The 17126-nt window shown below is 38.4% G+C and overlaps 1 protein-coding gene across 1 annotated transcript in view; it reads left to right on the forward strand.

Moving 5' to 3' along the window:
• LOC121459088 (importin subunit alpha-4-like) overlaps positions 1-17126 on the forward strand; it is an 87754-nt gene that overhangs the window by 33225 nt on the left and 37403 nt on the right. The window contains exon 2 of the mRNA XM_041668601.1: positions 8876-8920. Within this exon, the coding sequence (XP_041524535.1) occupies positions 8879-8920 (42 nt within the window). The 5' untranslated portion in view covers positions 8876-8878. The remainder of the gene's footprint in view (positions 1-8875; positions 8921-17126) is intronic.

Here is a 17126-nt window from a genome sequence, read left to right on the forward strand (position 1 = left end):
TACTAAGTGTTAGCTTTAAAGACATACTGTTTCTTCTATTAGATTTATACAAACCTCCCAATTTAAGGGAGTGGAATATAATTCTGTTGTAAGGTATATAATGTCAGATTGTGTTTGTGATGGTAGAAATTACTGATAACTATTGCCTGGACCTATGAATTTACTTAGTTGTGATGACATCAGAATTCTGTCATTGCTTCACAATTCTGATTTTGAGGGTAACATCTTGTTCTTTCAGGAGGTTGATGCCTCATTGCCCTATGGCTTTTACTGCATTATAGAAGTAGCTTTGTCGTAAATACCATGAAACATGAATGCTTACTTGGCAGTCCTTAAAGGGCATCAACACAAGATGCAATAATTTTCTACCTGTCACTACTGGAGACAAAGGCAATTTTGTGTTCTTATACAGTCTACAAAGCCAAGTTGAGTCTGGAAATTTTGTCTTTCACCTTCCTTTCCTCAAGTAAAATTTGAACACTCCATTTCTAGGTACAATGCTTGGGAGACAGTTGATAGGTCAAGGGACAAGTATAATGAGGCTATTATTAATTATTGAGGTATATTTTTATTCATGCAACTTGTGGACTATAGTATCAGTTTGATTTGTGGTTTGCTCACACGTGTGTGACTCCTGCTGCAATCTGTATTTATTATTGTCAGTGTAGATTCTTAGGCTGGGTTTGTCATTTTATTTTAAGTTGATACTCTTATTTTATTTTTTAACCACTTTCCATTAAGGGCTATTGCTTTTTTTTTGCGTTTTTTTTTTTTTTGATTTTTCGAGACAGGGTTTCTCTGGCTTTGGAGCCTGTCCTTGAGCTAGCTTGTAGACCATGCTGGTCTCGAACTCACAGAGATCCGCCTGCCTCTGCCTCCTGAGTGCTGGGATTAAAGGCATGTGCCACCACCGCCCGGCTGGGCTATTGCTTTTTAAAAGATAAAATTGTTAATAAACTAGATCAATAAAATATAAAATAAAATGTATAAAGCCCGCTCAGAAGCAAATGACTGCTTTTTTGGATACAGTTTGTTTCACCCAAGCTCCTTTTAGGGTCCTTTCTCTTTGGTGCATGGATCTGTCCACGTGCATTTGCTTTTTGTTTTTGTACTGGGAGTTTGTCTTTTTGGTTTTTCGAGACAGGATTTCTCTGTGGAACTCTGACTGTTCTATAACTCACCCTGTAGACCTTTCTGGTTTTGAACTCACAGAGATCCAGCAGGCCTGACTTCTTGAATGTGGCTTTCCCTTTCCTCCTCTTCCCTTTCCTGTTATAAATTCTTAGCTGTTATCTCTTTAAATGTTGCTTTGTCAATGCCTTTATCTCTTTGGATCTTGAGTAAAGAGGATATTGTAATTTACTAAACTTGCTAATTTCTTTCTTTTCTATTTTTATCATTGTCTTTTATATTTACTAGTTATTGCTCCCTTCTTTTTCTTCTTTTCTCTTTCTGTTTATTCATTCTCTCTCATCTCCTTTCTCTTTTTTCCTCTCCTCTTCCCTTTTCACAGAATCTCAATAATCCACTTTGCACATGAATTTAGGATCCTCCCAATGCAGCTACCAAAGTGCTTGGATTATAGACATGTATCACTACATTAAACTTCTGTTTCTTCTAACTTATTTTTTTTACTTTTATTTATTCTCTCTCTCTCTCTCTCTCTCTCTCTCTCTCTCTCTCTCTCTCTCTCTGTGTGTGTGTGTGTGTGTGTGTGTGTGTGTGTGTGTGTGTGTATCAGGGGGACAGTCGAGAGTGTGGTTGTCTCTTACCATGTGGGTCTTTGTGAGGGGTTTCAGCAGACCCCACAGCCAGCAGTGTTGATCTGCATTAGGCAAGAATGAAGTCTGGTTCATCATTACTCAGTAGCTGGTATTGGCTCAAACTTGTGGAGTCTGACACCGGGCAGTTTATTTTAGGCATTTTTAAGTACAGTACAATTTGAAAAAAGTTTTCTTGTGTAACACAATCCTCTTTACACAAGAAAACTGGAGGCATAATTTCATTGAAATTCATCTCAAACAAAGTACATGTCAGCTCTTCCATAAAGATGGGTTCTGTAGATGGACTATATGTGTCACCTTAAGGGCCTAGGGCAGGATCTGGTGCAGCCTTGGTCATGTAGATAGATGGTACAGAGGTCATCAGGCTATGCACCATCTCAGGTCCTGTTTAGGGAAGTCTGGGGGAGCCAGATGTGGCCTTGGTCAAACAGGCAATGCAGAGTTCACTCATTCCCAGCCTTCTGGGTGAACAGATTATATATCTCTTCTTCTGAAGAGGCATCTCTGCGTGTTTAACATTCCTGGTTTCCCCAATGCTTATCTGTGAGCACAGTGACATCATGCTTCTATGGGTCCTAGGGATTGAATTTAGTTAAGCAAATACTTTTACCTGTCAAGCCATCTCATGCCCCTCTTCTGACTTACTTTAAAGTTAACAAAATAGGTAAATAAATCACACTAAATCTATAGAAACTAATAGTTTATACTTTTGTGTTTTATTATTGTATTTCAGCATTTTTTGGTTCTTCTCTTTTTCAGAATTATTTCTGATCATTTCTTACACCCTGATATTAAGTTTATTTATTTATTTATTTATTTATTTATTTATTTTGAGGCAGGATTTTTCTGTACCTTTGGATCCTGTCCTGGAACTTGCTCTGTAGACCATGCTAGACTAGAATTCACAGAGATCAGCCTGCCTCTGCCTCCTGAGTTTTGGGATTAAAGATATGTGCCACCACTGCCCGGCACATCCTGATATTTTAAATTGTTTGTCTTTACTTTAAATTTTTGCTATAGTAATCAGTTTACATTTTATCACTTAACTCTGGTATTTCAGATCTGAAAAGGAGGAGCTTACATTCTCTTCCAGTTCTTGCCATTCATTCTTATTCTGATTATGGTTCTGTTTATTGTGGTTTATTTTCTAATGTCTAGGGATATGATTAATTTTTGGAGACTGCTTTTCTGTAGTAAACTCACACATCTGCTTGTGTAAGAAACAGCCTGCTGGGGCCATTTTGAAGTGCTGAGGTTACAGATGCAGGGACCCACTCCTGGCTTTTTATGTGGGTGCTGAGAATCTGAACTCATGTCGGCCTGCTGACACAGCATGCACTTGTATCCACTCAGGAGTCTCCTCAGCACCTCTTTGGTTTTTTTAACTAACATCACATTTGTTAATATGTTTTTGAGAAAGGTACACGCCCAGTGTCTGCGGCTCAGCTTTGTCAGGCTTAGCATATGAACATCTATCGTAGGGTGCAGGAATTGGTTTTAGTTTTTTGTTGTTGTTGTTGTTTGTTTTGCTGTTTACTGCAATTTAAAATGTGCCTCTCTCTGAATCTCCAGTAAATTGTAGCTTGTGTAATCCTAAATATGTAAATTTTTCAAAGGGTAAAATTTTATTGTAAATGCTGTTGTCTGTTTTTATTGCTAATGTAGAAGTATAGTTTGTGTTTTTATTTTTTGTTTTGTGACTTCATTGAACGTACTAGTTAGATACAGAAATTATTGGTAGGTTCTTTGGGGTTTTCTATGGACAGTCGTGCTGACTCTAGATGGGGACCATTTCGTTTGTTTTTGTTTTGTTGTTGTTGCATTCTGGTCTGTGTATCTTTGCTTCCTTTTCTTACCTTCCCTCACTGCCAAGAGCTCCTGGCATTATAGTATTAAGAACTGTGGAAGTGAAATCTTTGTCTTCTCAGTCTTTTGAGGAAGATACTCAGACTTGTGTTCTCAGATATGTTATTAACAGTTTTTACGTCTTTTTTGGTTTTGTTTTTTGTAGTTCTTTTGTTTGATTTGAAGAACCACTTTTGTTATTTTTCTGAAAGATTCTCATTATGCATGGGTTTAGTTTTTGTTGTTTTGTTTTTAAGGCAGGGTTTTGGTATGTATCCATGGCTGGCCAGGAATTCCCAGGGAGCAGCCTGCCCCTTGACTCCTGTATACTGGGATTGAAGGTGTATGCCTCCATGCCCAGCTGGCTATAGAATTTTGTCGAATATTTTATCCTTTTTTGTTCACAATGATTAGTTTTCTAATACAGAAACAGTCTTGGATTCTGGAGTAAAGTTCACTAGGTTATGGTGTATAGTTTTGTACAGTATGTCATTGTTTGCCCACGTGCCCCCACACAACCCTCGGGAACTATGTTCTAAGATCTTTACTGGTATCTGAAACTGTGGTATGGATACTATTATACTGTGTATATAACTAACTTTCCCCTATATATAAATATTGATAATCTGTTTAACTGAACAGTAAGAGATTTGCAGAAGTTAAACAGCTATAACAATAAATTATAATAATGTTTACATGGCTTATCTCTCTCTCTCAACATACTTTATCATATTGTATTCTTGTGATGATGATTTGAGGTGGCTCACTGCCTACAAGATGAGATTAGATGAGGTGAGGTAGGGTGAATGAAGACAACTGGGCATTTTAATATAGCATTGGAATGCCACATGAGGGTTACCTGAACACAGTCCAATGCTACACAGCTACTGAGATAGCTAACATGGTGTTAAGTAATTACTAAACAGAACAAAGGGATTCTTTGTCGGATGAGAAGGTGGCATTTATCATGCTGCTCAGAATGGTACAGAATAGTTTTTTTGTGTGTTTTTTCATTGAATTTGTGTGCTTTATATGAATTTGTATATATTGTGTGTACTTATTGGCTTATGAGTGGGAGCTATAGAAGGACTTGGCATGTTTTGCTTTATTCACTTGAAACAGTCTCTTACCGTACCTGTAACATGGTCATTTCAGCTATGCTGGCTATTGAGTTGCTGGGGCCAGACTCTCTCCACCTTCTAATGCTTGGACTACAGGCATGCATGGACATGCCAGGGTGTGTGTGCGTGTGTGTGTGTGTGCGTGTGTGTGTGTGTGTGTGTGTGTGTGTGTGCGCGCGCTTGTGTGTGTGTCAGGAGTAACATCTGGATTTTAATTTCAAGTCCTCATGCTGGCACAACAAACACTCTCACTCACTGACCAATCACCCCAGCCCCCATTTAATACTTTTACACTGCAGTTGACAGTGGGTAGAAGCTTGGAAAGAAAAGCTCCTGATAGGGAAGAATTACTATATATTGAATATTATTTTGTAATTTTTTTGCTTAAGAGTTTCCACATCTGTGCCATAGGGAATATTGGCTTGTAGTATTCTTGTTACTTACCTTGTCTTATTTTTGAAAAGAGGTGATGTTATGATTTTTCCCCCAGACATTAGAAAATTTCTCCATTTAAATCTGACAGGAAAACACTTAAATTACAAATTTAATTTAATGATGAAATTTAATTTCATCATTAGTTATAGTATTGTTAACTTCTTCTGTTGTTTAAGACATAGTAATTTGGTTTTCAGCTCAACCAGGTAATCTAAATTAACAGATTCATATATTTCCAGTTATTCTTTTTCTTGTTATGTTATAGACCGTGTTACTGCCATTTTGATTTCCAGTATAAGAAGTTTGTGACCTCCTTTGTTTTTCTTTCTGTGTTTATTTTTTTTCTGTGTTTTGTCACTTATGCTGATTTTGCTTTCAGATAGATCGAGAACTGAATTTCATTGTTTTGCCTTTTTTCAGTTTTATCAACTTTTATTCTTTTTAAAATTGTTTTTCATTTTATGTATAAGTGTTTTGCCTGCATATCTGTGTTCACATGTGCACAGCGCTAGCAGATGCCAGAAGAGGACATTGGATCCCCCTGGGCCTGGAGTTACAGATAGTTGTGAGCCCCTGTGTGGGTGCCAGGAATCAAATATGGGTTTTTGTTTGTTTGTTTGTTTGTTTGTTTTGCAAGAACAATCAGTGTTCTTAACCACTGAACCATCAGTTTCTTTTCTTTGTTACTTCTTCCTTGTTTTGTCTGGTCCCCAACCCCCAGTCTAGCAATTCTTGCTTAAAAATAAATAAATAAGTAAGTAAGTAAGTAAGTAAGTAACGCATTTGTCTTTAAATCTGAAGGAGTCATTTGAGGTATATAATTGGAAGATTTTCAAAGTTCATCTTGCCAATTTCTTACTTGTTTGGGAAGTTAACTAGTGAGAAAGTGAATTTAGCAGTCACATGAGATTGTAGGGGACATTTCATACTCAAACCATGGCATTCTGCTACTGGCTCTCCATAAATTAATGGTCAAATACATACAGCTCAACGTCTACAGTTTCAGCTTTGTCTAAAAATCTTTTGAGTCTAAAAGCCTTTTCTGAGACTCAAGGCAATCTCTTAAATGTGAGTCCCTATAAATTAAAAAGAAATCAGGTTTCAGTCTACAGTGACAGAGAATAATCACTCCTATTCCAAAGGGAGGAATGGAGACCTAACATGGAAAGACCAAGCCCAGTATCCCATGTCTGGCATCAGAACCCTTATGTGGGTCCCACTGGTCTTGAGGTGACCTCACTCTACACCTCTATTCCTTGCAGCACACATGGCCTCTTTTTTGGACCAGCTTCTCTCTGTAGACATCCTGTATTGCTGACATTTTCAGCACATTGGGGTCATCACTGAAATTTAGGCTTTACCTTAGTTTTATACAGTGGCCACATAGTTCTCCTTGCAGTGAATCTGCTCTTGCCACACATTGCCTGACCTCTTCTGAAACATTGGTGTAAGTCTTCATGACCCTTGAACCCTTGTATTTTTCATTCCTGCAAAATTGGACTCCGAGTTCTGCTGTGGCTGTAGTGGCCACATGTCTTCATAGCTTAACCCAGGCAGTAGACTTCTCCAGGCAGCCATTTTTTGAGCAGAGGACTCTTACAGAGGTATTCTCGTTTTTCAGACATTCTGCTGTCAAATGAGTTTTTCAAACAAATGTTTAGTTTTACAATGCTGAGTCTTTTATAGATGGGATGTTGCCATTAAAACACCATGGATGTGTAGTTGTTTTCAGAAACAAGAAGAGCGTTTGCATTCCTGGAGCTAGAGTTGCAGGTGGCCATGAGCTGCCCAATATGCAAGCTAGGAACCAAATTGTCATCTTCTTAAGGATCAGCAAACACTCTTAACCCATGAGCCAACTCTTAAGCCTGACAAAAACTATTTTTAGTGTGTCATTACAGTGTGCAGTTTCTTCTTTACTGCCCTTACTTCCTTAACATTTGCAGCAGCTTTGTCATGTCTGTCTGCTGCTTCTAACACCCTTTTCCTTATCAAATTGCACATTTTACATATTCTCTGTTTTCTGCTTAGAGTTCTTGCTATAAAGCAGGCTAAAGGCAATGAGCACCACCCATGCAGTAACCTGAATGATAGGATATCTTGAAGTTTCCTTCTCCAAACAAATTAGTTCATTACTTTTGAATTCAGCCTCATTAAAATTCTCAGATAGAATGTAGTCAGATTTTTTTTCCCCCAGAATGTAACATGGTTAGCTTTTGGTCTAGTTCCTATAGAATCTTTGTTTTCCTATGGAACTTCGTGAACACAATGTTTACTACCTCTATTTCTGCTGGCATCATAATTTCTGACTTCCTTGGCTCCTAACAGAATGTGCTCTTGCTCCCTAGTACCTGTTTGTAAACTCTTTTACATTCCTCCTGCAAGCCAGTTCCAACAGCCTGTCTGCACTGCATGGGTTGTTACAGCAGCCGTGAGCACGTACCTGAAGGAAGTAACTTAAGGTGGCAGAATTTATTTTGATTCATAGATGGAGGGGGTAGCGTCCATCGTGGTAGGGAAGGTATGGTAGCAGAAGCATGTGGCAGCTGCTCATACAGGACCAGGCTGTAATCAAGTGCAAATTGCACGATACTTTGAAATATGAATCACTAGAGATCACTTCATTGGTTATAAGCCTCGTCTGACTGCCTTAAGCAAAACTATAACTTACTGGAAGAATGAGGTAGCTTGTGGATGAGGGTGTGGGCATTCTTGATTCTATGTCCATTTTCTTCCTAGGGAATTTAACGGCACCCCCTTTCTTAGAACCCACGAGTTTACTACAGGTGATCGTTTCTGTGGTATTTGTCAAGAGACAAGATAGGAGAGAGTAAGGCAGTTTAGATTTCCTACACAAAATATACAGAAGCGAGGACACAGCTCACACGCTCACCTTCCCCCCCACAACCATCACCACCACTACCAACAATAGCAACAAAACATACACATGCAGTTTAGATAGAATAGTAGTTCATTAATAGCCAATCTACTCCTCAGTTTATACAAATCAATCAACAGATGTTTGATAAAACAATGTCAGCCCCCACCCACTCTAAGACAGGGTCTCCCTGTTTAGCCCTGGCTGTCCTGGAACTCACTTTGTAGATCAGGCTGGTCTTGAACTCACAGGGATCCACCTGCTGGGATTAAAGGCATGCGCCACCATTGCCTGGCTCAGTTGTCATCTTTTTTAGCTAATTGCAGTTTATTATTTAAAAAAGAATTGATCAGGTAGATGCAATGGCACAGGCTTATGATCTTAAACTTGGAAGGGAGCTGGAATAGGAGGAGTTTGAATTTAAGGCCAGCCTGGGTTATGTAGTGAGATCCTGTCTTAAAAACAAACAGATTAAATAAATAATAGTTTTTAATTTTTAAGATTAAATTTGGGAGCTGAAGAGATGACTTATAGTTAGGTGCTTTGGCTGCTCTTGCAGAAGATACAGGTTCAATTCCTGACATCACCTGGTGGCTCGCATTCTTCTGTAGTCCTAGGAGATTCAGTGCCCTCTTCTGGCCTCTGTAGGCACTGTATACATGTGATACAGAGACATATATTCAGGTAAACGTACATATAAAATAAACCTCAAAAACTTTTAAGAAGATTAAGTTGATTCTTAAAAAGAAACAATTTGCATATTAGCAGTACTAATACTTTGATACTAATGTGATCTTTATTTTTATTTGTAGACAATGCGAAGACACAGAAATGAAGTGACAGTTGAACTCCGGAAGGTAAGGGGAGTGTGCATCTCAAGAAATGAGTTAAGGTATTGTTCTGATTGGGGATGTGACGCCTCATTCCTGTGATCACAACACTGGGGAAGTAAAGGATGGAAGATTGAGGACAAGGGTCATCTACTACATTGCAAATTTAAGGTCAGGCTTGGCTACATGAGACCCTGTCTCAAAAAACTGGTACACAGAGCAAGGGGTAATTTTTTTCTATGTGAAAATTGTGTATAACTTGAATTATGAAAATACTTTGGCCCACCAGTAATCCCTAAAACCACTCAGTACAGCCACACCAGGGCTGCCAAGGTGGCTCAGCATGTAGAGGCACTTTTTGTACGGTAGAAGGAGAGAACCCACTCCACAAGTTGTCTTAATTTTCACACATCCTTCATAGTACACGTTCTCACACACATACCGTATATAAACACACAGTAGTACTAATAAATAAAAATTCATATAACTAAATAGTTCATAATTCTATACAGTCAGCATCTATTTTGCTAAGGCTTCTGGGTATTTTGAGAAACACTTTGTCACTGTTAAAATTTCACAACATTTAAGGAAGATGCTCTCTTAATCCTCTCTGGTCTGTGTATGGTAGGTGCCCTCCCTATTTCCACGTCCTACAATAGGAGAAAACTTATTTGTTGCTAACTGAATGCAGGTAGTGTCAAGATTATTTTCTTTCATTTTATTTGGAAGAGTTTAGAGAGTTACCTTGGTCTGAATAAGAATGGATCCCATAGGCTCATATTTTAATGCTTATGGGAGTGATACTAGGAAGTGTAGCCTTGTTGGAGGAAATGTGTCACTGGGAGTGGGCTTTGGGGTTTCAAGTGCCCAAGCCAGGCCCAGTGGCTCTCTTCCTGCTGCCTGCTGATCCAGATGTAGAAATCAGCTACCTCTCCAGCACCATGTCTGCCTGCACGCCTCCGTGCTTCCTGCCATGATGATAACAAATTAAACTTCTAAACTTTACGTCAGCCCCAATTAAATGTTTTCCTTTACAAGAGTTGCTGTGGTCATGTTGTCTCTCCACAGCAATAGATAGAATTTGACCAAGACAGTTATCTTCACCAGATTCTATTTTGATGTGAACCTATTTTATAGGAATTTAAATTGCCAACCAAGAAAGTATATTTATTTCTCTATATACTTGTGTTTTCTAAGAATATATTTGGAACTTACTTCAAATCTTGGTATCTTAAATTAGATCCTTTTTCTGGATTAACTCATTCCTAAAACTCCTTTCTCTGTTAGATTAACATTATGAAGCTTTTCAGTCTTAATGAAAAAAAAATGTGTCTATATGTACTGTTTACCTGACTTCTGGTTTCTGTTATGTGAACCCTTGTTTCCATTTTATCTCCTTACTCTCTTCTCTGTTAAGTCTGTATACAGATGTTGTACAAGTGATTCTCAGACATCTATACTTCTGGTTTCTCTCATGTGGACAGTTACATAGGAATTAAATATTTTAGCTCAAGTCATTAGCTGACAAATGACAAAACTTTTAACCATGATGCTGTAATATGTCTGAGTGTAAATTTTCAAGGAATAATATTTTATAAGTTGAGAACCAACTTAAAACTTGTTACTGGTATTTCCCACTTTGATACATTATATTAAACTTATGATGTGTTTTTGATGGTTGATCAGTTAGGTAAGCTAATGTGAGACAAATTAAAGTCTTAGTGTAAGAAATCACTAAATGCCTCATTTGCCTGATCAGATTCATTGTTTGTATCAGTTAGTTGTTTCTCTTCTTAAAATGTTTCTTTTAAAAAATACTCTATATTGTAGATCAGTGAGGTGGCTCACCAGGTAAGGGCACTTGCACCAAGTTTGATAACTTGAGTTTGATCCCCAGAACCTATCTAAATGTGGAAGGAAAGAACGAGCTCTCTCTCAGCCTGTCCTTTGATCTCCACCTGAGCACAATGGCATGTACATATACCCTCTACACACAGAGTATTACAAATTGAACTGAATGTGGTAGCCTATACCCATAATCCCAGTGCTTGTAAGGTTGAGACAGAATTGCCCTAAGTTCAAGGTTAGCCCGAGTTTGTGAAACACCTATCTCAGAAAACCTCAAAAGAATAAAACGACTGTCTTAGTGTTCTATTGTTGTAAAGAGACACCATGACCATGGGGCTTGCTTACAGTTTCAGATGTTTAGTTCACTGTCAGCGTGGCAAGAAGCATAGGCACATAGGCAGACGTGGTGCTGAAGAGTATTCTACATCCTGGTATGCAGGAAGCAGGAAGAAGAAAGAGCCACTGGGTTTGACTTGGGCTTCTGAAACCTCAAAGCCCATCCCCCCACTGACACACTTTCTCTATCAAGGCCACATCTACTATAACAAGGCTGCACCTCTTAATCCTTTCAAATGGTTCCACTCCTTAAACATTCAAATATATGAGCCTATGGGGGACATTTTTATTTAAACCACTACAACAGCCTTGCCTTGAACTTTCTCTATATTTGCAAGGTATACAGGAAAAATTGTAAGATTATATTGGTTAGTTGGGCAAAGTATTTTGCAAAATCTAATGCCCATTTCTGGTTAAATGACTAAACACCTGCAGAATGAGAGGAATTATCCCATTTGATGAAGAGCAACCACAAACTTCGTACTTAGTGGTGAGAAACTGAAATCTTTCCCTAAGATTTGTAGGCAAGGATCCATTCTCACTGCTGTTAATTATTATACTGTTAGAAGTTCTAATCGATGCCAGAAGAGAAGGAAGGTAAGAAGAAAAGCAAGGAAAAGATAGCTTTGTCCATGTCAAGACAGTCTGTATGGGAAAATCCTAAAATACTCACTTTTAAGGCTTCTGTGGCTGAGAAAGTAAATGCATTGGTAGTAGAGTGCTTACTAGCCTGTAAGAAGCCCCATGTTCTACCCCAGCTCCACATAAACCAGTTTTGATGCCTACCAGTGATCCTAGCTCTTTAGGGTAAGGCTGTCACAGCCATCTTCAGCTACATAGCAAGTTTAAGGGTCAGCCTGTGAATATATGAGACCCTTTCTGTAACTGGTCTTTGTACTGCCAGCTCATGAATAACGACACAGAGACTTTTTTATTAAGTATGAAAGCTTGGTCTTAGATTAGACTTGTCCCAACTATCTCTTGAAACTTAACCCATTTATATTAATCTATATTCTGCCACATGGCTAGTTCCTTTTCTTCAGTACTGTGCATCTTACTTCCTCCACATCTCCCTTGTGAATCTCCACCTCTCAGATCCTGCTCCAGAATTTCTGTCTCTCCCCAAAAGTCCCACCAATCCTTTCCTGCCTAACTATTGGCCATTCAGCTCTTTATTAAACCAATCAGAAGGTACCTTAGGCCAGTGAGGTTAAACAGAAACACAACTTCACACAGTCTAATAAAAGATTATCCCAACACCTATCTCAAAAAAAATAGATATTACAAGATCTAGACTGTAAATGAATTTGATAAGCATAACGTTTAGTTCATAAAAGTAAAAATCAGTATAAATACTAACAACATGCAGAAAGAGGATTAAAAACAGTACCATTTATAGTTACCCCAATGAAATGAAAATATAGGAGGTGGCAAGATGGCTCAGTGGTTAAGGCATTTATTGGCAAGTCTGATGACCTAAGTTTGATTTTCAGGATGCAGATGGTGGACGGAGAAAAGCAACTCCTGTGTATTGTCCTCTGATCTCCACACCTGTATTGGTACACATACAGACAGACACACACAAATACATAATAAAAACATGTAGAAGTTCTATATACTGAAAACTATGACATGCTATTGAAAGGAAGGAAGATTTATGTAAACAGAGTTAAGTATACTATATTCAGACTGGAAACCTCAACATAGTGAAGATTCTATCCCATATTGATCTGTTGGTTTAATACATTATCTAGCAAGAATTTTTATAGACACTGGAAAGCTTATTTTAAAATGTACTCTAGGATAGCTAATACAGTCTTGGCAAAAAAGGAAAAGGAAACAGGAATTGGTTTTCTCATTGTGGAAGCTTTTAGTATATAGTGAATAGTAACCAATACTTTACTACTATTAGGACAGTTCCACAGATCCATGAACAGAGGTAAACTCTGAAATAGACCCAAGTCCCCTGTAGATTTCTTGCTTATGTTGTATTTAATGGTTCTATGAATTGAACCTAGGGAGCACATGTTAAGCCTCTGCCACCAACCCATAGCCTTAATCCCCAGCTGATTTTTGGTAACAGTACAAACCATTTCAATGGAAGATGGATACCCTTCTCATCAAGGGGCACCAAACAACTGAACACCTATATAGCACCTCAGGTTGTTGGAGTGGTGGCTCAGTGGTTAAGAGCACCAGCTGCTCTTCTAGATGATCTTGAGTCTCAGCACCCACGTGGTACATCATAGCCATCTGTAACTACAGCCCGAGAACATTAGTTGCCCTCTTCTGGCCTCTGGGAATCAGGCACATGCATGGTACATAAACATAATATGCAAGTAAAACATTTATATAAATAATAATATTTTAAAAAACAACAAAAATATACCTCAACCCAGACATCATACTATATGCAAAATTCAGACTCAGGTAATACATTTAAACATAAAAGTATAAAATTTGTAGAAAAAAATAAAGGAAATGTTCATAATCTAGGGCCAGACATAGACTTATGAGTGGGTTACAAAATCATAATCTATAAAAAGACAAGCTGTGGGTGAGTCTCTGGCCTTTCCATCCATACTTCCCCAACCTAATAGATCTAGCCCATTTCCCACATCCAGTACTGGCCACCCCACTTGTTCTTGAAGCACCTTCTAGGCTTCCACTCAAACATGCCCTACCTGCTACCACCCTCAGGCCCCTTCTGCACCAAATCCAACCTTTTTACCCTGCCAGAACTTCCCTTCCTTTTCTAGGATCTAGCCAGGTGAGTTTCCTTGACCTCCACATATAGTACCTTGGTCTAGTCTAGCCTCACCTGCCTGTGCCATACTAATCTCTAGGCTTCTTCCAGGACTCTTCCTAACTGTCCCCTAGCCCATAGGTCCTTTCTATTTCACACCCAACCTTTCCACCCACACTCTAGGCATGGGCCAGGAAGCACATCCTGTACACCAGCCCAGTCCCCTTTGTCCATTCATTTAACTTCATTCTACCCGAGCCATTTGCACCCTCAAGGCCCAACCTACCCATATATCCCTCGTCTGCTCTTATCCATGTTATACTCAGAACTAACAACAACCGAAAGGTCCACATGCTCATATCTCATTGCAAAAATACCAACCATATGACAGATCAAGCCAATGTCATCTCTCTGAAACTTAATAGACATGTTTTCCAGCAAGAATTACCTTGGTGAGCCCAGAACTCAGACTTCATTTAAAAGTACAATCATAAACTTTATCCGAGAATTCAAGGAATTTAAAGAATATTTAAAGAAACAATTTAGTGAAATTAAGGTGAAAGAACTTAGGGAAAATAAAGGACTGATGCCCAAGAAAACACAAATGCAAGACTGGTCGAAATGACAAAAACAATTCAGGATTGGAGAATGGGATTTAATAAGAAGATAGAAATATTAAAGAGATTCAAGCTGAGATGGTAATGGAATTGAACAAACTGGTGTGGTAATAGAATTGAATCAACTAGAAAACTCAATGAAAGCCTTCAAAGTAAAATGAATCAAGCAAAAGAAAGAATACCAGTACTCTTAGAAGACAGAATGTCAGGAATGGAAGATAAAGTAGAGGGTCTAGATCAAATAAGTAAGGAATTTGAAAAAAATTTAAAATAACAAGGGAAATGTTGGGACATACAGGAGATGTGAGCCACCGTGGAGAGCATTAAGTCTTTGAATTAGCGTCATAGATGAGGGAGAAGAATCAGTTCAAAGTCAGTGACACAGAACAAAATTTCAACAAAATCATGGAAGAAAACTTCCCCAAACTAAGGAAAGACACATCCACACAGACAATAGACAAGATCAACAAGAAAACAAAAGGGGACAAACAGAAACGAAGGAAATAGTGAGTTGTGATGACATGCTTAAAATAACTTTATTTCATCAAGTTAGAAAATCTCAAAGAAATGGATAAAATTTTTGATACATACCACTACCAAAATTAAATCAAGATTAGATAAGCAACTTAAACAGATCTACAAACTCTAGTGAAATAAGAGCAGTAATTAAAAGTCTCCCAACCAAAGCCAATCCAAGACCAGATGGATTCAGTGTAGAAAGACAAAAACCATCTGATTGCTTTATTAGATGCAGAAGGGGTTTGATAAAACCCAATATCCTGTCATGATAAAATTCCTGGAGACTAGGGATATAAAGGACATATGTCAACATAATAAAGGTCATTTATAGCATCACTGCCAGCATCAACCTAAATGGAGAAAAAAAAATCAAAGCCTTTCTGCTAAAATCAGAAAAAAGTCAAGGTCATCCACTTTCTCCATATCTATTCAGTTTAGTACTTAGAAGACAACTGAAAGATATTCAGGAGATTAAAATAAGAAAGGAAGAAGTCCAAATATCTTTGTATTCAGATGATGTGATCATATACATAAATGATTCTAAAAACTCATGACACTAAACTTTCACAGCTGATAAACACCTTCAGCAAATGCAAAGAAAAGCGAACATCCTTAACAGTAGCTTTCCAATAAATAAATGACAAAAGGACTGAGAGATAAATCAGAAACACAATATCTTTAACAATAGCCTCAAAAGTTTTTTGTGGGGGGTAACTAACCAAACATATGGTAGATTTGTATAATAAAAACTTTAAGACATTAAAGAAAGAAGTGGAAAGACTAGAATGGGAAAATCAAATGTGGGGAAGGGAAGAGGGGGGAAGGAAGGAGATGGAAGAGGGACAACTACACTAAGGACCATTTGAGGTGCTGTATGAAAAACTACTACAGTAGAGGCTTTTAAACACCTGTTTATGAATGAAATCTAAATGATGTCACCATGTAGCAGGGGAGACAAAGCCCCAACGAGACATTTCTTGCAGCCAAATGAAACCTTTGCTGGAAATGGTTGCATCTAATTGAGTTATTGGCTAAGGGAACCTATGGAAATCCTCAAACTACCAATGTGATTTCTAACGCTGTTGATTTTTCTCCACAAACTGATGGTGAGGCCCTGTTGCTGAAGGCAGCAACTACATAACTCATTGTACAGAGAAATTGAGCTGGTGCCTACCTAGAACCTTCACCCCTATGGACTAGAGTTCATCGTACTGGAAAGTAACTGTATATTACCAGAGGGAAAGATAACACACAGCCCAGCTACAAACGTTCAGTCTACAGCAGTGTCCTGCCTGTAGGATGTGCTGGTGCAGTGGTGTGGCGGACAAGTTGTGGAAGTAACAACCACAATGGATTGAAGTCCTTTTTCATGAGATGGAGACCATGCTGACACTGCCCAAGAACCTGAGACTACATAGGTTCTAGACCCAAGGGGGTACCAGATACCACTGTCTGCTAAAGGAATGTAGCAATAAAATGACTGCTAATGACATTCTGCTATACCCAAGCTTTCTCTTGTGGTTGATGGAGACAAATTCAGAGACCTACAACTGGACAGTGTGTATAAAGTGAGAGACTTTGAACATGTTGTCCTAAATGGGATGTCTTTGTCAAATACTTCCCTTCAGGTCTCATGAAACTTGATGGAAGAATAGGCAGAAAGATTTTAAGAATCAGTGGGGATGGGAAATACCAAGGAAACAAGGCCTTCTAGACACAGCAGGATTGACACACATATGAACTCAGACCATGGCAGCAGCTACAGGGCCTGCATTGGTTTAAGTCAGATGGGGTTCTCAGTACTGAGAGTGTAAGTGGACAGAAGTTCCCATTCCTAACACAGAAAGCCATCTCCAGTTGTTAACTGCTTGCAAAGGAAAAATTGGTTTTCTCCAATGGAGTTCCTCTGGGTATGCAAATCAAACTTAAGGGCAGGCCCCGTGTCTAGCAACAGATAGCCAACACAAAACAAACACAATGGTATTTAACTTAATGCTTTGCCTAGTGCCCCCCAGATTTTTTGCTTATATTCTGTCATTTCCTATTTTGTGTTTTAATGGAATGTCTGTGTGTGTGAATGGGAATGTCCCTGCACCTGTGTTTCTTGCGCTATTTCTTTGGTTTTGTTTTGTTGTATTCTGATTTGTTTTTTTAGAAAATTTTTTTA

This window comes from Microtus oregoni, unplaced genomic scaffold, assembly GCF_018167655.1.
Source record: "Microtus oregoni isolate MIOR12 unplaced genomic scaffold, Mior012 000001F_ref0000356, whole genome shotgun sequence".
In the NCBI taxonomy this organism is placed as follows: Eukaryota; Metazoa; Chordata; class Mammalia; order Rodentia; family Cricetidae; genus Microtus; species Microtus oregoni.